The sequence below is a fragment of the Betta splendens genome, chromosome 17 (assembly GCF_900634795.4).
Source record: "Betta splendens chromosome 17, fBetSpl5.4, whole genome shotgun sequence".
NCBI classification, from domain to species: domain Eukaryota; kingdom Metazoa; phylum Chordata; class Actinopteri; order Anabantiformes; family Osphronemidae; genus Betta; species Betta splendens.
In genome coordinates this window covers 11924543-11946034 of record NC_040897.2, presented here as the reverse complement: position 1 = coordinate 11946034, position 21492 = coordinate 11924543, and the positions used below count along the sequence as shown (strand labels likewise).

At 45.3% G+C, this 21492-nt stretch overlaps 1 protein-coding gene across 3 annotated transcripts in view; it reads left to right on the top strand.

Annotated features, from left to right (window-relative positions):
* lig1 (ligase I, DNA, ATP-dependent) overlaps nt 1–15476 on the top strand; it is a 37646-nt gene extending 22170 nt beyond the window's left edge. For all 3 annotated transcript variants that reach the window (XM_029131954.2, XM_029131952.3, XM_029131951.3), the window contains exons 20-27: nt 1489–1560; nt 3245–3389; nt 3973–4055; nt 4541–4693; nt 7912–7965; nt 11175–11318; nt 12121–12213; nt 15284–15476. In XM_029131954.2, the coding sequence (XP_028987787.1) occupies nt 1489–1560; nt 3245–3389; nt 3973–4055; nt 4541–4693; nt 7912–7965; nt 11175–11318; nt 12121–12213; nt 15284–15358 (819 nt within the window). In that variant the 3' untranslated portion in view covers nt 15359–15476. The remainder of the gene's footprint in view (nt 1–1488; nt 1561–3244; nt 3390–3972; nt 4056–4540; nt 4694–7911; nt 7966–11174; nt 11319–12120; nt 12214–15283) is intronic.
* The last annotated feature ends 6016 nt before the right edge of the window (nt 15477–21492 follow it).

The following is a 21492-nucleotide window of genomic DNA, read 5'->3' as shown; positions in this document are numbered from 1 at the left end:
TTAATATGTCCTGTAGTGGAAACATTAGGCTTTCCTCAAATGCACCTGGGAGATGCTGGGCATAACTACCATAAATAAAAAAATTCCCACATCCAATATTAATAAATTATTGGTTAACACTAATATTATTCAAAATGTTCAACACCTTACAGTAAATGATCTTTTAGTGAAATGCCACCGTACTGGAAATTAAAAGCTCCTTCAGCAGCATCTTGCTAGAAGATCAGGTACCAGTACTGTTGATACTGCTCTGAAAGTGCAAATAATAGCAATAATGACTACAAATCTGCTGTTTACAGACGGCTGGTGGGCATGTTACATAATTTAATAAAAATATAATTTTTCTACAGATGTTTCCTAGCAACTTCTTGCGCACGGCTCCCTGAAGCTTTCAACTTGCTTCCTCTTGGTTCTGCTCTGGGGAGTAATCTATAAAAATGGTGTTCAACCTTCCTTTGCTTTCCCTGTATTAAAAATGCCTTTTCTAGCCGGGAAAAATAATTTCAGACGATTTCATCTTGAGGGGTCCAGACGAGCAGGTTGGCAAGAACAGGTGTCTTAGAAACTGATTATTATCTGTGCTGACCTAATTATAAAATGGTTTTCTAACTGTAATGTACCTGTACTCCCCAAACTGTTATACAGCCTTTTCAAAATAGTGAGAAACTCCCCTTTTAGGAAATGTGTGCATGATTTGCTTTGATTATAACACAGGGAATTAAAATTATGCTGGACACATTTGGACACAAGGATTCTTCCTTCGTTCATCAAAACCACCAGAGCAGTAGAATATTACAGTTTTGTTATCACCTGGTGCTTCTGATGTGGGGGAGGACAGAGGTCAGCATGGCCACTGTATGCAGCCGTTAAAGTCCTGCTGTATTAGTTTTGCTGATTGAAGTGTATCACATTAATTAATAGTACTACATGTCAAACTCCTCAGGGTTACTCTAGGTTTTAATGGAGCCAACTGATTTAGCAAATCACTAGCCTGCAGCTGTTTTGTAGAAAGAAGTAACTCGGTAATAGATTTACAAATACATGGTGCAATGCAATCCTGGAAATCCAATATTGCTTCATTGCAGTTATAGAAAAGTCATAAACTTGTTGTGTCAGGGCCACGGTGGAAGCCCTGTAATAGGCCAGACTGGAGAGTGTACAGACTGATGGGGGTAAACAAGAGCAGAATAAACACGGTGGGGTGCTGCACAGGAGAATAGGTTAGTGAAGCGAGCTGAGGAGTAGGAGGTAATACACTGGACGTGGGGGAGGAACACAAGTAGGTGTAACACTGTTAACAGGTAGGGAGTTGACGGGAAGGCGGGAGGTGGTTAACTTTCAAGATCAACAGGAGGGAAATCAAAGAACTGTTTGTAACAAATCCCAAGGTTGGATGTAGCGATTTGTGAATAGGATGCCTTCATCTGCATATTTTTGTCAAGGGGAAAATATTTAAATATATGTATGTGTGTTGCTGCCTCCCTGCAGGATGTGGATGCGTCGGAGATCAAAGTCCAAGTGTGCGTGTATGCCTTTGACCTTCTCTATCTCAACGGCGAGGTAAGGCCCAGTGATGATGAGGAAAATGTTTCCCAGAGATCTTTGTCAGCGCTGTCATCGCCGTTTAGAACCCGGCTGGCGTGTGTGTGTGTGTGTGTGTGTGTGTGCGTGTTTGTTGTTTGTGAGCGTGCTCGCGCGCCCGTCACCCCGTCGAGGTGCCAGCAAACATCCCTGAATGCCAATGACGGTGCTACAGGAGGCCGTTACTAGATAATGATTTTAATGCTCATTGTAATTCCAGTGGAGTGTGTCTGAGTGCGCGTGTGTCTGTCTGACACTGTCTGCGCGCCTGAGAAGAGTCGCTACCCTTCTAAGTCTCGGCGTGTGCTGAGGGTGGTAATTGTGACGGTGTGTGGGACCGAGTGGGCGCATATCAATCCAGAATTCCCCAAAAGTCGGCTCAAGAAAATGCAAATCCCCAAATTTCTACATCATCTGATGTTCGTTTTCCCAAGCGATCGGAAACAAAATTGTATAATTAAAAGGGCTCTTAGGTTGTGCCACTTCGTTGCTGCATCCTACCTAATGGCGCTTATGTAAATTCGATGAATTAATTTGTCTCTGTGAACACAGGTTGTTGTTTGCGGATTGTGGCATGTTTTTATTTAGTTATTCATTCATTAAAATTCTTTATTTCTACATTGTACAAATTGTGCCTGTCCGAGTCCCCGTGTACTGCATGTGCCGCTGCCGCCGTAATACCCCACCACAGACCTCCCTGTGGGCTGCAGTGAGAGGACGCCAAGGTCACATCCATCTAGGCTCAACTGACGAGACGTTTGCTGCAAAATCTGCGTGTTTTGTTGAGGACAGTTGTGACGTCTGGAACTTTAAAATACAAACTGCTAAAGTGAAACTTTGTGATTTTGTGACAACGTCACCATTAAGGCCAGCAAACCTATAACCCATGCATCAAAACTCCTGCACCCAATCTTGTCTGTGTCAGCGATGGTGTCACACGTCAACATGTTAGGACAAGCAGCAATTTAATATGCCACTAGTGACACAAATCAGCGCCCCACTGAGCTCTAACCTGACTGTTAAATGTAAAACATTCCCCAAACGTACAGAATTGTCATAAACTTTCTTGATGAGTTGGGATGGAACTCATTTTAGACGTAGTCTTGGCTCTGCCACGTCTGGTCCCTCACACAAACACGGTCATTGTTAGTTTGATGCATGACCAGGCAGTTGTAATTTTTGTCCTTCAGGTAGATGAGAATAGCAGCAATATGTCAGTGCTGTAACTACACTGCTGGCGATTAAGCCAGAACCAGAATCCCAGGGCTGTCATCATTAAAAGGAAACGTACCGCCTCCACTGACCTGTGGTGCATCACTCTTTTATCAGCATCATATGTTGGTGTCTTCCTGTTGTTGAACAGAGGCAACATGTTGATTTTGTGGCTGTTTCATTAACCTTTAGTGCCCAAATCCCCCCAAACTTCAATGATGGATTAGAAATGTGCTCATAGTGCTTTGTGTGTTGAAGGTGCTGCAGCTTTGAGCCTGTGTGAGTGTGTGTCTGTCCCCAAAGCTGTCGTGACTGTGTATTTGTGTGCGAGTAGGTATTTGAGATAGCATTTCATCCATCATTTCAATGCCTTGAGGTACGAATAGGAATCTGTTGTAATGACACACTGTTTTTGCCAATTGTAATAACTTGTGTGTGTGTGTTTATTTAGTCCCTGGTGCGACAGCCGCTGTGTCGGCGTCGGGCTCTGCTGAAGGAGAGCTTCTCAGAGGTGGAGGGAGAGTTTGTGTTCGCCCGGTCCATCGATTCCGACAACACCGACACCATCGCAGAGTTCCTGGAGCAGTCTGTTCGAGGTGTGAGGGAGATGGAGGCCGACCTTCTCCCTGCTTGTTTTTGTGTATTATGTGTTTGCTAACTGCACGCTCGTTTCCTTTCCTGCTGTCCCTGTGCGTCCTCAGCCTTTTTGTGTGTGGGTGTGTTACATGGGAATTTCATTTCACTGGTTTCCTTTGCCTGCTGCCTTCATGTGTAAATTGTGTGTGATGTGCGTCGTTGTGTGCTGTTTTTTATGGATGCTGGTGTCGTTATTGTGTGTTTACATGCACGTGTGTTTGCGACACTCTGAACCTGTGAGTTGTGTAATTGAGTTTTCCTGTGTTGTTTGGCTCTGTATATGAGAGAGAGAACATCACACCATGTTTCCCTGTGTGTATTTTGTGAATAGGAGTTGCTTGTGTCCTTGTCTACTGTTTGTCTTTGTGTCCTGAGCCCATTTATGTGCCTTGTGTGCAGGAGGAGACAAAGACCTTCCATGTATCTAAAAGATAATCTGTTCATTTCCTTTCTGCAAAACCACAAGTGTGTTTACGCGTGTGTGTGTGTGTGTGTGTGTGTGTGTGTGTGTGTGTGTGTGTGTGTGTGTGTGTGTGTGTGTAGACTCCTGCGAGGGCCTGATGGTGAAGACTCTGGAGAAGGATGCCACCTATGAAATTGCCAAGCGCTCCCATAACTGGCTGAAGGTGTGTGTTTAACGTGGCTGAGGGGGTCACGCTTGTGACACACCAGTAACTGACACTAATTTGTGTATTATATGATTAACACTTTGTTCGGACACACAAATAATTGTAAAGTTTGTCTGTCAACATGCAAAACAGGCTCTGTGTTCGAGGACCACTTCCCACACACCACCGTTAATCACAACCACTGATTTAAGCATTTTCACCCAAACTGATTTTAAATTTCTGGAGAAGCAGAACATTTGATTTCTTATTAGCTTGTCAGCGTCTTAGCGCAGCAGCCCAGGCCTCTGACAGTTTACGCACTTGATAAATGACATTTAATTGTGCCCCTTGGCTTTTCATTTACACAAAGAAAATTGGTACCTTTTGGGAGCCATAACTGATTCCATTTAGTTAATAATGAGATGCATTTTTCAGCTCCAGTCGTACCTTTCATCACTTTGGTGCAATGACATACACATACATACCGTTGTGCCTCCCCCCAGCTGAAGAAGGACTACCTGGAGGGGGTGGGGGACACCGTTGATCTGTGTGTGATCGGCGCCTACCTGGGGAAAGGCAAGAGGACGGGAACCTACGGCGGCTTCCTGCTGGCCTGCTATGATGAGGAGAATGAAGAGTTCCAGTCCGTCTGCAAGGTGCGTGTCCTCACAGCAGTGGTTCTATATGTCACACAGGGCTCATGGTTAGGGTCGTTTTATTCCTCTAGAAGCAAAATGTGTTGATAAGATTAATAGGTTGAACCACTTCTTGGTAATTAAAGCACTTTATCTTTTAATTCAGACTCCTGTTTTTCATAATAAAATTTTAATCTTAGAAATGCTAAAATGAATCAGCTTTTTTGTAATGAAGAAAAAAGGTGATGTAAAGAAAAGATGACGATGTCCTTAACTAGTTAACAACCTCTCTGAAAGTACAAGTTGTCTCTTGACACTTTAGACTTTTTCTGTCTAGGTTTATAACGTGTCAGACATACAGTACTGTGCCTACCTCATTTTCAGAATAGGACCGTTCAGAAATCTCACTTGGGAAGAAATGATTTATCATCAGTAAACAGTATGCTCTTGCAGGATTGTTAAATAAATATAGAGATTGACACTCACAGTGCCTACAGGAATGACCACATAAAGATTTAAGATCTTATAGATTGTCTATGTACTTTCTTACCCTTCATATAGTTGAATCCCACAGCACAGTTCAAAATAATAACCTGCGTTGTTTAATTTTTACCTTGGGGACTTACAGATATAAATGTAATACTTGCAAGGGAAGAAAGGTGGTATTTTATTCTGTCCACTTTGCAGCCATGAAATAACATATATTATGCATTGGGACACTCGTGTTTGGCAGCGACTGTGCACTGTGTATTTTTAGGTCTTTGCATTAAGCTGTTATGTAGTTTTAATGGAGTATGGGTGTTTTCTTTTACCACCCTTTCGGTGGATTCCATGTGTGTGCATGCGTACTGATGGGGTGTGCACGTGCGTGTGCGCTCGCTTGCTTTTAAACTGTCACTTTCACCCTCAAGCCCGAATTAAATGAAAACCAGAACGTCTGTGGATGAATGCTTCATAAGATATAGGTGGTAAGCATGTAATGGAGCATGTGTGACCTGCTGCGTGTGCGAGTGTGTGTGTCTGAGATAATGAGAGTGTGAACTAGTCATAGTATCACTTCACCAGAACATGAATTCTGTCTCTCCTCTGACCTGCAAAAACCTTTCATCTCTATTTTTTCCTTCTGCCACTTTTATGTTTTTAACCATGGAAAAGGGATTTAGTAAGTTGCGAACACACGTTTTCCTTTTTTTAAAGCAGCACCCCTCACTTCGCTTTACTCACTCCTGCGCCGGGGAGTTCACCGGTCCAGCACTCTGCTTGACTTCACTGGAGCTCCTGGATGTTAGTGGCCGTTACATTGCTGTATTAAGTGTTCAGTTAGTGTTGATGGTTTTCTCCTATTCACAGCATTTCCTTTAAAATAAAATCTCACTAGAGGATGTTTTTCCACAAAGATGTCTGTGATGGGGACAGTGAGGCTCATCTTGATGAGTTTAAATTACACATAATAAGACTGTACTTGTGGGAAAATAAAAGAATAAATCCTTTCCTTTGTCTCGTATCGAGTTGCATATGGGTCATTTGCTAGAAAGTTATACCTTGAGCATTTTATTTTAAATTGCTGCATAACCTTCTGCATGCACAGCAATTTTGGTAATACAGACAGAAGTAGACAGAGGCTCACAGTTAAAATAAACAGAGCCCAAATCAGTTTATCTTATAATTAACTGTCAGACTGATTGATTTTTCAGCACTTGGCATGCTTCTTAGTGCTGGAATGAAACACTGGGGATATTGCAGGCACTGTCATTTATTTATTGTGCCCTATTGTGCACGGGGATCTTGGAAGAAAAGTCTTGGCGAAATAATCACAGTGTCACAGTTAAAGACTTAATTGAGCCAGCAGATAATGTGTTTTTTTTGTTTGTTTGTTTGAGACAATTAAGTACATGAAGGTCTGTGTTCTAACACAGATCTAGATTGAAATGAAAGTATGAGAAGGGTCCTCTCCCCAGATTACACAGTAGGTGCAGATTGAGAGGAATGTTACCAACAGCAGCGTTGAATGTAGGTCACCTGTGTTTTGGTAGCTCTCAAAACCTATTGTAACTTCTGTAGCATGTTGGAAAAGGATAGACTTCTGCTGGTTATAAATGCCTTCTCGGTTACACTGCAAGCTCTGCAGCAGCCCGCTTAAAATAGTGTTTAACTATTGATGTAACATAAGTTCCTTATGTTACATCAGGCCAAAAAAGAACAAACACTTTGAGACCTCAGCATCATGGCAGCTGAATAGAAAGGACTTTGTGTCCTGTCAGTGCAGCATCCATCTCTTCTTTACTTTTCAATGTCAGTGATAAAACAAAAGCAGAAATCCATAAAAATAATCTTGTTGTCCTTGACATTGTAAACTTTGGGAAATCACCATTTGAGAGGCTCTGCTGTAGCTGAAAGCAGAATTTGACCCAGATTTCTATTTCCCCAAAGTAATCTCAGCTATACATCCTTCTGAAATGTCCTTGAGCAGGACATGAGTCCTCACTGAGTCCAGGAACAGTGCTGCTGTCCACACACACTACAGTGTGTAGAGTGGCATAGGTGAAGTCACATACGATTTATTAAATTAAAGTGATGGCACCCTTTTCTGGTAATTTATCCATCACAGGGGTCACACACAGACAGTACACACACTTCAACTGTGGGTTGAGGTCATGTTCATTGGCAAGTAGACAAGAAATATTGTGATGCTAGTCAGAGTTATGGATTGTCTGTTTTCCATATTGACAGTGTAGGTCTGGTGGATTGGATATATGATACAGAATTGCTCTAACAAGGTTTGAACACTTTAATAGCGCAGGAAGTATTTTAAACAGTTGTGGTGGTGTTGTGGCCTCCGCATAGAAATAACACAATTAACCCTTTAAACCGTAACGTATGCATCCTTAGGAACATAAAGCCGCCTTTGGTCACATGCAGAACTCTTTTAAACACTCTTGTCACCTGGTAAATGCTATATTTGACTCATGGAGCAGCCTTTATTCTTCCCTTCTCTGTGCATATCCGTGCATCGGGTGATCCCATGTGTCACTGGGTTCAGTTCTTTTAAGAGGTGACTCGGTGCTTCAGGCGAAGCAGTTAGACAAGGCACTCGTGGGGCAGGTGGGGGATTTGCTTGCTGTGCCGTGTTCAGCTGCTTGCTGCCGAATGGCTGCCGCTTTGCCGTGAGAGAATATGAGTGTCTACATGTGAGTGTGTGAGTGCGGCTGTCGTTCTCATTTTCGTTTCATCTCTTTTAGATCGGGACAGGCTTTAAGGATGAAGATCTGGAGCAGCATTACAAGTTCTTAAAGGTAAAGTGGCACAACATGACTTGAACTTAACAGCTTGGTAAAAACATAAAATCTCCTGCTGCTGAGGTCCTCTGTGCCCTTTTCTGATATAAAGTCGTTCTTAACTGGAGTCTCAATTCATAGCGGAGAGCCAAAAATTAATATCAAAGATCAATTTGTAAGTGGTGCCAGTGATTCTCTAACTAATTGAATTAAGTTAAATGAAATGAGTCATATACAAGAATGATCCTTCATAGGGCTGCTGCAGACTACTGGTCTGAACTTGCCAAATATTGCCTCAAAGACAAGAAGTACAGAGTATTAATTACATACATTGGTTTGAACGTGTGAACTTGGCCACTATCTGGAAACACTGAGCACAGATCACGAACTACTCCCTTGCATTTGGAACAGCGGTGCAGGCGTGCGCTGACGTTGGGGATTTAATTGCTTTTTCAATTTACATTTGAAGAGCTTTGTTCCACAGCGGCAGCATTTGAAGAAATTGACTGCTCTCTGAGAACTGATAGCTGTTGTGAGAGTCAGAATTCATTTAAATACTCTGTTGACTTCTATCGGCTAAATTTAGACTTTATAAGAACAGAGACTTTTAAAAAGGCAGTCTGTGCCGTATTAAAATGACAGATTGTTAGATAATACGCAGTGCACAAGTCAAGTACACTGGTGTTCTGCAGTAAAGCAATCTTAAAGTAACATTTTAAAGGTTAAGGGGTTAGTGTCAGTGGTCCAAACTGCTGCACAGTGCAGAATTCATGTGAAATGGTGATTGAGAACTCGGTGTAGGCTTTTTTTTTCCTCCGCAGACCAATACAGGCTGTACTGTAGTGCTTTGTAATGAAGCCCTCCATCTGAAAGTGATGGATGGTGAATTAAGGCGAGTCGTGTAGCTTTGGTTGCAGTGCTGCAGGCCAATGGGACTCCAGACAGCAAGACGATTGGCTGCGTTAACAGTCCTCTGGGTGGCGAGCTGCTGCGCTGTAACGAGGGACCCACTGATCCCTTCTCTGTCCAGATCTCAGGACTGATACTTGAGCGGAGGAATGCAGCTCTTAAACTGGTGCTTCTGCTGCCTATTCAGTCCACAGCTGCAGACCTGAGCAGAGTAAGCACGGACCTGGAACTGCCCGAAATACATAGATCAACCGAGTGACAGAAGATGGTCCGGTAGCCGTTTGATGGTTAATTAATTGTATTGCTAGTTGCTCTGCCCCGGTTGGTGCTGTGTGGCAGTCGTCCACAAACCCCAGGCCACGTGTCTCAGTGTTCCTGGACACCTCATAGTGCCACAGTCAAAGCTCTGAGTGCAGCTGCCAAATGTTATTTTAGCATGTAGCAATGCCAAAGCTCTCAGTGCACTTCACCTCTGATGTTCATGTTGGGTAATTACAAATCATTAGCACTCAGAACAGTTCTATTTGTTTTTAGCGAGAGCCTGGAAACAGTGAGGCCAGTTTAACTGAAAAAAGAAAAGTTTGGCTAATTAAGATAAAAATTAGGCTTGGTGTTTTAGAAACAAATGCCACGAATGTGACTTCACATTAGTGAGACCATTAGTGAGGGTCCCATCTGATCCAAACGATTTAATTGTGGTTGAATCTAATTGGCTCTAAATATTCATCAGGCTTCTTCTCTGGTGAAGTTTGAGTTTGCCATTTCGTGATCAGTAGTTTTGTTTGTAGAGCTTGACTTAACGCCTTGTCCTGAAACCAGCTCCTACAAATGACTTTTGTGCGAAGTAAAAGGATTCAAGTCATGATCATTAGACAACTCAGACTCTTACATCTTCATCAACTCTGGTCTTCAGTCTGGTTTTCAACATGTTCTGGCAATTTGTTATCGCGTCAAACCCAAAACTAACAGACTGTGATGAACTTTGTTTCTTGCATTTAGCACAATTAAGATTGTTCTTTCACCATTTCCTCTGCCTTTTACTTTGACGTATTCGACGTTGATTTGCGTTTGTCTCGGTGACGCTCATCTCTCCCTGATGTTCCACCGACTAAACGAGAAATGCAGCTACAGCCGGCACAAAAACCGAGCGCTTCCTCCGGCAACAACACCTGCACTTGATTGTAATTACTCTGCATAAATAAGTCTCATTACGTATGCCATCAACATGAATTCTTCACCCAGTGCTCGGAGGTGTAAACACACTCAAATCAACACAAATAGGTTGATATAACAGGAATAGCTCCTACGCATTTACCTTTTCAGGCCTCTCTGATGTGTAATTACAAAATTTCAATTACCCTGTGTGGTATTTACCATAAAGACAAAGAAACGACGTAGGTCGGTTAGATCTAACTTACACCTGACCTCTATAATGAAGTATAGGACTGGTTTATGAGCAGACTTTCCATCCCTACCAGCTCACTCAGTGGGATTCATTCTGTAAAAGAGTGTCACTTGAATTCCTACAGTATAAATAATGTGTACGAGGAAACCAACAGCACCGTTGCTGCTGGAGTCTTGGTTTTCCCAGCATTACTTAGCTGTGACCCAATTCTGTGGACACTGCCACATTCTGGGTATCCTCCTTAAGACTCAAATAGGCTGGATTGAAGTTTCCTATGCCTGAATGAGAAGGTTATCATTTAGTCAAAGGTGTGATATCTACACTGAGGCCGTGATCGCTCGTACGCTGACAGTTTGCTCGCAGAACTGGAGCAGTTGGTTGGACGCCTGCATTCAGCTTTAAGATGTTTCTCTTTAACTGTAAGACGTTGACTATCAAGTCATGTAAGCGCTTATATCAGAGTGTTCCTGCGTGAAATCCTTCATGTAGGTTTATGATAATGTGCAGTGTAAATCACACGCTCATGTTGCCCCTCAGGCAAGTAGGTATCATCTGAGTGTCGAGACTCGGCGCCGTCTCCTGGGACGTGATCGTGAGGCGGCAGCAGGATCCAGCAGGGCAACCAAAGCCACTCTGTCACTGTCTCTTTATCACATTCCCTGAATATATTGTGCTGCATTTCTTCACGGTACAGTGTATATTAACACTGTTTGTGATTATAATTCATAATGTCCAGGTCCTTTTTATCAGTATTTATATTTAATATTTACGGCTAATGTTTTTGTCAGGGACGAGGCCTTGTCTGGTCTGACAGCTCCAACTGGGTGTTTTGGTCCTGCGCGCACACAATGATTTATAATGTACAGTGTTGAAATGTTTAATTCATGTTTTGATCCTAATTTATTTCCTCCAGGATCACATTCTGCCCAAGCCGCGCGCCTACTACCGCTTCGACCAATCGGCGGAGCCCGACGTGTGGCTCGATGCCGTGCAGGTCTGGGAGGTGAAGTGCGCTGACCTGTCGCTGTCACCCGTCTACAAAGCTGCCATGGGAATGGTCAGTTCAGTCTGTTAATCATCCCAGTGTGTTTCCACTGATACACTCTTGTATAACTGCTTGTTATGGTCTGCTGCCTACAGTGAAAAGTCCCAATTAGTGCTTCTTAATTGAGTTATTAAATGTGTTGTAAAAGATCCCGGGTTGTAACAGATACTGGTTTATTAGCTGCGGTTTGGCCTCATGTGGAGGATGCACATAAATGTTTTTCACAACATTAACGATGTAAAACTGTCATTTTGATCCTTGTTAAGAAAAAAGTATTTATAGGAAGGCGTTTTTACACATTTAGCTTGAAGTTTAAAGCATCATGTTGCTTATTGAAGCCGATCCAGGCTAAGGTTGACACATCATGTGTTTAAAACGCTTCCTGGAATTAAAGTTGCAATTTCTCATTAGATTAAAAGCATTTTAACAAACATATTCACCACTAGCAAACCTTGGTCTTTGTCATGTGTAAGAAATCTTTAGTATTTATGTCAAGTATTTAGTCTTTAACACTCCCTGGTTATTCTGGTAATAGAAAATATGCACAGCACCAGTTTTTGAAGGTAGTAGGAGACTTTGAGAGGCAGAGAAATTTAACCTGGACAAAAGTGCAGTGTTCAGAGCTGGAACTAAAAGGGTTTGATGTATAAAAACCTTGAACTAAAGAAGATATTATAGCTTTCAAAGCCTGACAGGCAAATGATGAATCCGTTACAAGTCTAAGAGGCACGGTTTTCTGTACAGAACAGAGAATAAATGCTCTTATAGCAGCGGTGCTGCTCTGTATCATGATTCTGCCTGTGTGTGCCCTCAGGTGGATCCAGAGAAGGGCATTTCTCTGAGGTTCCCTCGCTTCCTTCGAATCCGAGATGACAAGAAACCAGAGGACGCCACATCTGGAGCTCAGGTATGTGCCGTCCCCAGCCTGGAGGTGTGGGTTCAGCAGTGCAGTGCAGCTCAGAGTAAAGTCAAACGGACATTTTATCTATCAAGTGCTATCTGCAGGAGGTCGAACGGGTCGACTCTCTGCTGTAGAGAATTCAATCAAATGTTTGTTGCCTTGTTAATGAAAGCTCCGTATAGAGAATGATGCATAATTATCCTGCTCAGTCCGCAAGTACTGTCCTGTAAAATTTCAGGGCTGAGCACCACAGCAAGGGCGGCGTTCTTTATACTGCCTCCGGTTTATGCAGTGGAGTCTCCCCTGCATGTCGAACAAAGCTATATAACATGTCTGATAAAGCAGCATCTCTGGGGTCTGAGTAATATAACATGAGGCAGTGAAGTGTGGGTTTTATTGTACAGTAGATTTCTGCAGGTCAGCTGAAAACACGCACACTGAGCCAGACTGAAACTAACTGAAAAGTATTCAAAGTCAGTGAGACGTATAAAATTGAGAATATGTGACTAAGTGTTTAAGACGCTTGAATCAAACTTTTCTTGACCTGGATGCTAATGACAGTGGGTGAAAAAGAGATCAAATGTATCCAAGAATCCACACATGAATGAATACAGTTAAATACATGTTAAGATATGGAAGGATTATGACATCTGTGGCTCCAGCTCCTGTGGCTGAGATCAGGGAGCAACTGTTGCCCCCGTTGTCCACCTGCTGTAGCCAAGCAGCTTAACTTTGGTGTCTCCAGATGATAACGTTTTCTCCCATTTGACTTCAGAGTCTCCCACACGCCTTCTGGCAGACCGCGTGTTAAAAGCAGCTTTGTGTGTTTGGTGGAGAAGCCACCTAAGCAGGCCCACGCGTGTGTCAGAATACTATAGCACCAAGGTTTGCAGCCTCCGATTTAAGAGCAGCTCTAACAGCACATTGTCCCACGCAAACCTCAAACCACTGCACTTTTTATTAGGACCTCCTCATTGTTGGAGTTAATATGATGGTTCAGTTCAGTCAGGTAGTGGACACACACACACACACTGAGTGGAAGGACACAAAGTGTAAACTCTGCGCTTTAGCAGACTGTAAGCAAAGGCTGGTTTACAGACGTGGACAAAATTGTTGGTACCCTTCGATCAATGAAAGAAAAACCCACAATGGTCACAGAAATAACTTTAATCTGACAAAAGTAATAATAAATAAAAATTCTATAAATGTTAACCAATGAAAGTCAGACATTGTTGTTCAACCATGCTTCAACAGAATTATTTTAAAAAATAAACTCATGAAACAGGCATGGACAAAAATGATGGTACCCCTAGAAAACACTGAAAAAAATGTGACCAAAGGGACATGTTAATTCAAGGTGTGTCCACTAATTAGCATCACAGGTGTGTACAACCTTGTAATCAGTCAGTGGGCCTATATATATGGCTCCAGGTAGTCACTGTGTTGTTTGGTGATATGGTGTGTACCACACTCAACATGGACCAGAGGAAGCAAAGGAAAGAGTTGTTTCAAGAGATCAGAAAGAAAATTATAGACAAGCATGTTAAAGGTAAAGGCTATAAGACCATCTCCAAGCAACTACATGTTCCTGTGACTACAGTTGCACATATTATTTAGAAGTTTAAGATCCATGGGACTATAGCCAACCTCCCTGGACGTGGTCGCAGGAGGAAAATTTATGACAAATCTAAGAGACGGATAATTCGAATGGTAACAAAAGAGCTTCTAAAGAGATTCAAGGTGAACTTCATGCTCAAGGAACATCAGTGTCAGATCGCACCATTCGTCGTTGTTTGAGCCAAAGTGGACTACATGGGAGACGACCAAGGAGGACACCATTGTTGAAAACTAATCATAAAAAAGCAAGGCTGGAATATGCAAACTACATGTTGACAAGCCACGAAGCTTCTGGGAGAATTTCCTATGGACAGATGAGACAAAAATCGAACTTTTTGCCAAGGCACATCAGCTGTATGTTCACAGACGAAAAAATGAAGCATATCAAGAAAAGAACACTGTTCCTACTGTGAAACATGGAGGAGGCTCCGTTATGTTTTGGGGCTGCTTTGCTGCGTCTGGCACAGGGTGTCTTGAATCTTTGCAGGGTACAATGAAATCTCAAGACTATCAAGGGATTCTAGAGAGAAATGTACCGGCCAGTGTCAGAAAGCTTGGTCTCAGTCGCAGGTCATGGGTCTTGCAACAGGACAATGACCCAAAACACACTGCTAAAAACACCCAAGAATGGCACCCTTCAAACCGGACACAACTTGAGCAGGTTGCTCATGAGGAGTGGGCCAAAATACCTGCTGAGAGGTGCAGAAGTCTCATTGACAGTTACAGAAAGTGTTTGATTGCAGTGATTGCCTCAAAAGGTTGTGCAACAAAATATTAAGTTAGGGGTACCATCATTTTTGTCCATGCCTGTTTCATGAGTTTATTTTTTAAAATAATTCTGTTGAAACATGGTTGAACAACAATGTCTGACTTTCATTGGTTAACATTTATAGAATTTTTATTTATTATTACTTTTGTCAGATTAAAGTTATTTCTGTGACCATTGTGAGTTTTTCTTTCATTGATCAAAGGGTACCAACAATTTTGTCCACGTCTGTAAGTCCGTGAGAAATATGATTCGCTCAGAGCCTGAACATGTTGGCGCCCGTCAGTTTCAGGCCCATGATCAAAGCTCTACCTTGATCTTTTGTAGAACTAATGTGATGTTTCATTGTTTTTCCTCCTCACTGTGAAGCCCCACTGTACTGATACTGCGGATTCTGGGTGGGCATGCTGTTCACACATTATTCATTGTCCCGCCCCCCACCCTCTCGCCCCCACACACCCCGATAAGCTCAAATGAACACAACCTCTGTCTCGCAGTCAGCAGCTTGGAGTCACCAACTTCAAAGCCTGGGATATGAATAATCAAACTGTTATTTTTAGCTTTTCCTCTTCATGTTACTGACCTGCCTTCATGATCTTCACTTCCTACCTCACCTCCATACTCCCCCCCCCATCCCTACTGCATTCTCTCTTTAATGCTCTCCCCTCTCTCTCCCCCTCTCTCTCTCTGCAGATTGCTGATTTGTACAGGAAGCAGCAGCAGATTCAGAATCAGGGGGATAAGGCTGAACCTGAAGACTACTACTGATCAGCTGATCATCCAGTCGTCAGCAGGGAATAATAAATAATGGCAATTTCAATGTAATTGTAAATAGCATCTTTCTTTGTAATGTTCAATGAAAATAAAGGCTGTCTTTTTTCTTTTAGCTGCAAGTTTCCTGTCATCTCTATCATTGATTGATCAGAGTTGCTCGTTTACTGACTACGATTTCTCTTTCAGAGTCAAAGCCGCGTTAATATCTGGCTGCATGCGACGCACATCAATTCCAAAAGCCCGAATCGACTCAGCTGTTGCACCGTACTCCCCGGTAATAGATCCCTATCAAGGATTCACTGTGCAAAACTGCCCAGCAAAACATGACATGTATGGGCTGCATACTAATACTTTCAGCTGGCCCGATTTCTGCTGGAGCAGAAAAGATGGCAGCGAAGTGCATTCGGCGCGTGCGGTAATAGGAGGACGAGCCAAGGAGATCAGCGCCTGCCCAAAATGTTATTAGGAGGAGAAAAAAGACGTGGTGGCTGACAGTTGCTTAAACAGCAGGACAAAAGAGAAGCACTCACAGCCTGCATTAGATGATGGAAATCCACTAACTGTCCACCCTGAATCAATCAAACTCTGCTGGAGATGTGTGTGTATGTGTGTGTGTGGGGGGGGTGCAGCTTCAGAGCCAAGGACAGGCTGCCGTTACGTTGGGAAGCAAAGAGGATTGTGAGCCTGCGCTGTAGAAGCGCTTAGTGTTTGAAATGTTGTTTGCGCTTTTGTTCACGAGGGCCACAGGCAACTCAGAAGCACATTAAACGCCCGAGTAGCGTGACTGTGCGGGAAATATTTCTGTTGCTGGATAGATGCTCGAGACGGCTCTGCCTCGCGTGCGTGCGTGCGTGCGACACCGGATGAATGGCGCAAGGCCGTCAGAAACGAACAAACCGCCCACGTGACTGCAGATGTGTTCATGCAGTACGGCTGAGTTCTTGGTGGAACGTATGTGACACCAGTATCCTGATCCTGATGCCTCTGCTTTGGTTCACTACTCGTTCAGACCTTGTGGCTGTTGTGCATTGGTGTCTCAGTAGGTGTTTACTGTTTTATGGCACAGTGTGTGAAGGTTTCTCTGCTCCAGCGCCACCTGCTTGTTTTCCCCGCTGTTCTGAAGCCCACGCCGGCGCGACAGAAGCTAAATCACCCGGACGGATACCCGACGCGGGCGCCGTCCGGTGCTGCGGGTTCTGCCTGTAGCCTGGCTCGTTTTTCACAGAGCTGTGACGGGCGGAGAAGCCGGTCATTCCGTCTAGACTTCTCCAGGCGAAAACAGAGGAGTCTGCGTGTACAAGATAATTCTTCACATTCCTCACTCGGCAGTGAGGAACAATGGGAGGGCTCAGAGAAAGAGAATTCCAATTTATTTTGGTAAATTATTGGTAAAATGTTTTTTAATTCGCATGAATAGCCTGTGGTGGATTCATGGTTCATCAGCTGACTGTTCCCCATTTGCTGCAATTACCGTGTGAACCACATCCTCTCAGCTGCTCCCGCCTCTTGTTTAGGTAAATGCACCAGGTTCTGGTCAGCAGCAGGAGGTTGCTGAGCCCAAAAAGGTGGCGGGCCGGTGCTCCGGTGCCGCACGGAGGCACCCATCAGGGCTGGAACAGCACGGTGCCGTTTCCCCTGCAGGACATTTGCATGTCAACTTGTACCGTTTCTCTGGGTGACTCCTATGCATATTTCACATACATTTTTTTATTTCCTCTTCTCTGCAGCTTTTGAGCTCACTGTTTGTTCTGCTATCGCTCTATGCAAGTGTGCATTCTGTTGAGTTGGTGCTTTGCCTGTTATTTGCGTGTGTGGGCTGTGTCTTGTGTCGGCTGAAGGGGAGTTTGAGAAGGACACCATTGTGATAGAATAATCATGAAAATTCAGAACCCAGATTGGCCTGCCCTTTCCATCTGCCACTGTTTGGTATTCATATCATATTCCTTACTTTTCATCACTGTTCATTCACTTCCTTCTGCCTCGTGCACAGTCAAATGTTTTTCCCCTCCCGTTTACTACTTTGATTACGTCTGACAATCATCTTGAGCATCGTCGGCGCCTCTCGTCTGTTTTATGAATAGAACCCGGAGACGTGTTTCCAAAATGTGAGTTTCGAGTAGCAGTTGTGCTTAACGAGTTAGTTTGAAACGGGGAGTGTGAGGGATGAACGGGGCTTTAATGGGAGCGAGCGGGGAATTGTGACGCGGCAAATAACTGATGAACTCGCTCCAGTGTCGCGTGATCCATTTCCATGTGCCGACTTTGTAATAGTCGCATTAGTTTAAGGGAAGCGTGGAGCCTTTGTGTTTCTGATTTGTCTCCTCCTGTGTTAAACTGTGTGCGCCTGCTTAACTGCCCGTGTCTGTGTGTGCGCCTGTATGTGTCACTGGTGTTTACTGAGGGAGGGGGGGGCAGCTGCCGCACATCACACGCCCGCGGGGCTTTGCGGCCTCCATCTCCACCGAGGTCGTAGCTCGTGTTCAGACAGCTGTGCACTTAGTTCACATCCGAGTCGCCCGCCCGGTGCGGGTCCCGCGGGGGTGGGGGGGGGGGGGGGGGTGCCGGTGCAAACCTGCCTCCTCACCGTGTGCTCGGCCGCATGTTAAGAAACGCCTGGGGGGCTTTGATTGTGGAGCGAGATTTAAAAAAAAAAAAAAAAGGAAAAAGTCGCCGGACTGATCTCTGCTGTCCTGACGGATGAAAGGAAGACTGAAGACGGCTCCTGTGCTGAAATTATCCCCGCCGCGTTGCTTTTCGAAGTTGTAGGCCCCTGAAGCAGGGTTACAGATTATCACCGACTGCAAAGGAAAAGGGGCCATCTATATAAAAAAAAAAAAAAAAAAAAAACACAAAAAAGCCGCCAGGTTTCACCTTTCTCTGTCCTTTTGTCTCGTTCGCTCTCACTCCCTCTCACTCCATTCTCCCACATAAGCTATCTGTCATGTTCACAATACCCCTTTCTCCACCCCGGGAACAATGCGTTTGTTCTTCTCCACCTCCTCCGCATCCCTCCATCCCTTTATATCCTTCCATCCGTTTGTTTGGTGCTCTCTGTGACATCTCTGCCATGCCAGGCCATGAGGGAGAGAGGGAGGGACAGGCCGGCCCATTGTCCTCCATTAAACCCACGGAATATCAATAGTGTTTTTCTTGAGCAGGAGCGTTGGCCAGTAACCTTTCAGATCTGATGATGTCAGGCAGCCTCTGTTTCTGGGCCCCTGTACATGATTTGCTTCACCCTCCGGTCTCCCCTCGCGCCGCATTACGTCCTCCACAGCGGAGACGGTGCAGGATCGGATGCGCCGCGTGACTCATCGGGGCACTTCATTAGATCAGTTGAAACGGTACAAGACGTGGGTGGTGGTGCCAGCAAGTCCGGCAGATTAGAGGGCAAAATGGATGGTTTTTAATTTCCCTGACCGAGTGTTCACTGATCCGTGGCTCTGATCAGCACCGGTGTCCTCCATGTCTAACAAAGTCATTTTTGTGCCTTTGTAACACAAAGACCGTGGTTTGTTTTAGAGCAGTAAGGAGTTTACAGTTGTCAGGGTTAAGCCATTTAATTAAGACCTCACCTCCTTCGTTTGGTAACGTAAGCCTTTGAGTAACAACTGCAGGAGCTCTGGAGGCGTCTTCTATTGTCAGGTTCCCTCTCAAGGTCGTTTTTAGTCGGTGGGTTGTCAACCTGGGACCTTAAATGGTGTAAAGCCGCCCTATTCCTCTTTAATCTTGCCTGTAGCCTCAACTTTTGACAGTTTTCTGGCCAATTGCTCGCCACGGCTCATTTGCCTTATTTGGTTATGGAAATGTTTCACTTGATTATTCAAGCCCTGCAGCCAAACTGTGAGCCGATACAGTCGTCCACCACGGCGTTTTACGATTGGCTCGTGATGATGATGATGATGATGATGATGATGGCGGAGGTTGTTGTTCTCCCCTCGTCGCCGCCTCACAGAGCGCCCTTTGCTGGAGGGGCTGCGACTGCGGTGCGCTCCATCGGACCATGACCTTCGCGTGAACCGGCCTCTGCGTGGCTTCGCTCTCCGCTCAGGGAACCCTCGAGCGGCGCCTGCTCCGGGGAGCTCTCCGTTCACAGCCCTCTGCATCTCTGCACATCTGCCAGTCTGTCTTGTGATCAGGCTCGCACTCAACTGTGGCGAACATACTCAACACAGCAGAAAAATTAGACATGGATGGAGTTGACAAGAGCTAACATCCACAGCTCGGGACGCGTTCCCAGATTCTGATTATCCCTGGGTTTCGACTCTGCACTTGTATGTTATTTTTTTTCCTCCCATCCCATTGGAAATAATCCTACGTCAAAGAAAATTACAGGATCACAAGAAAATATGCTGTGTGAATTTGTACGGGTGTCTAATGACGTGCCCTCACCAGATGCAACCGGGGCCACTGCCTCAACCCGTGAAAACAGGCTTGATGACTTACACGGGCAGACAGTCGGGACGGTTTCATTCACACAGCGGCTGCAGCCTGGGGTACTTTGCGTATTGTCATCTCTAATAACACCAATTGATATGAAGCCCTGTCCACCTCAATATCGCGAAAGTGCAGCTGAGGACTCGCGTATAATTTCACAAAAAATCTCTAAATGGCTCTGCAGATCCGGCGTGTGCCGCGTGCCTCTCTCCTCCCTGTATAATTTAGCAGCAGATAAGCTCTCTCTCCTACATCCACGTGCTATATCACTGCCAACCCACGGAACGGGGGCCTCCGCTCTATACGTGATCCAGTTCCCTCCTGCCAAGCCGCCGCTGACGCCTCTGGGCGCGTGCCACATGCAGCACCTGCCAGGCTCATAGAGAACCCCCCCGTTTGTCCGGGCGCCGGGAGGCAGGATCTGCCATAACTGTTAAGGATGCCGCGATGTGGACACGCGCGCCAAAGCTTAGACGCTTGACGGCGCCAACGGGTTGGCAGAGGGTCCGTTTTGTTCGGCCGATCCGATCCTTCGACGGGGGGGGGGGGGGGGGTGTTTAAGGTGCAGCGATGAATGAGCTGCGGCGATTTGTCGCGAGTGGCAGGAATTTTATGCCGCGCTCTCGAATGTAATCAAAAGTCGATCTGTCACTAAATGTTTTGCCGGTGTCTTGGCCAAACCCCCCCTTTGCAAGAGGAGATCCTTGATTTTTAGGATCGAGTGCCTCCTCTCATCATCTATAAATTCCCACGCTGGGTGTGGACGTGCTTTACACTCGTAGGTGAAGTGAATCCGGCAGCAGAACCGCACGCCACCAATGTGTGCGTGCATTCGTTATTACAATGCCAGCAGCTGAATTAATGCATATTTATGATGCGCGACAACATGATGGAATGAGGCCTCCAGAAATGAGGCTTTTGCAGAAATTCCATTCCAGCGCGTCGGCCGCTTCGCGCCGCGCGTCTCCGCTGCCGTCCTGCTCTCGTGTCCTCATATCAACCCATCTATACATAGCAGGTGTCTCCGCAGCACACTTTGCAGTACGATTTACTGGAAACGCGAGGAGTGGGCGCCGCGCTCTGACTGCGCCGCTTTGTCTGCGCTGCAGGAGGACGCGACGCCGCCGGGGAAGAAAGCGCCATTGACAGACGGGCAAACACCGGTCGGGCCTTGTGCCCCTCGCTCGCCATTGTCTTGGAGTGCCCGACGTCAGCAAACCACTGGAATCTGGAGAGAGGGAGGACGGGGAGCGAAGAGTCGGGGCTTTGTTCGGCGCTGGCGGCCTCGGACCGGGTGAAAGTGCAGAGAGGGGCGAAAAGCCGGGCCGGGGACGGAGGAGAGGGCTCTGGATTGACCTCATTGCAGGACCCCCCCCCCCTCCGTCGCCTCCTCCCCGACTGTGAACTGCCACAAACGCATGGGGACATGTAATGTTTGCACACAGACAAAATGTATGTAAACTCCCTCGCACCACAGCCGTCACGTCACAGGGCGTGATCTCACCTCGCGCCCGGCGTGAAATGATGCGGCCCAGTTTGCAGATTCACCCCCAGTTTGCCCGATGTTCAACCAATTAATTGATTAATTGGCTACTGTGCATGTTACCTGTGCTTTTCTCCCACTTCTGAACATAAAGTGTGAATTCTCACAAGACGCAGAGACATGGAAAGTGAGGAGGAGGAGGAGGGAG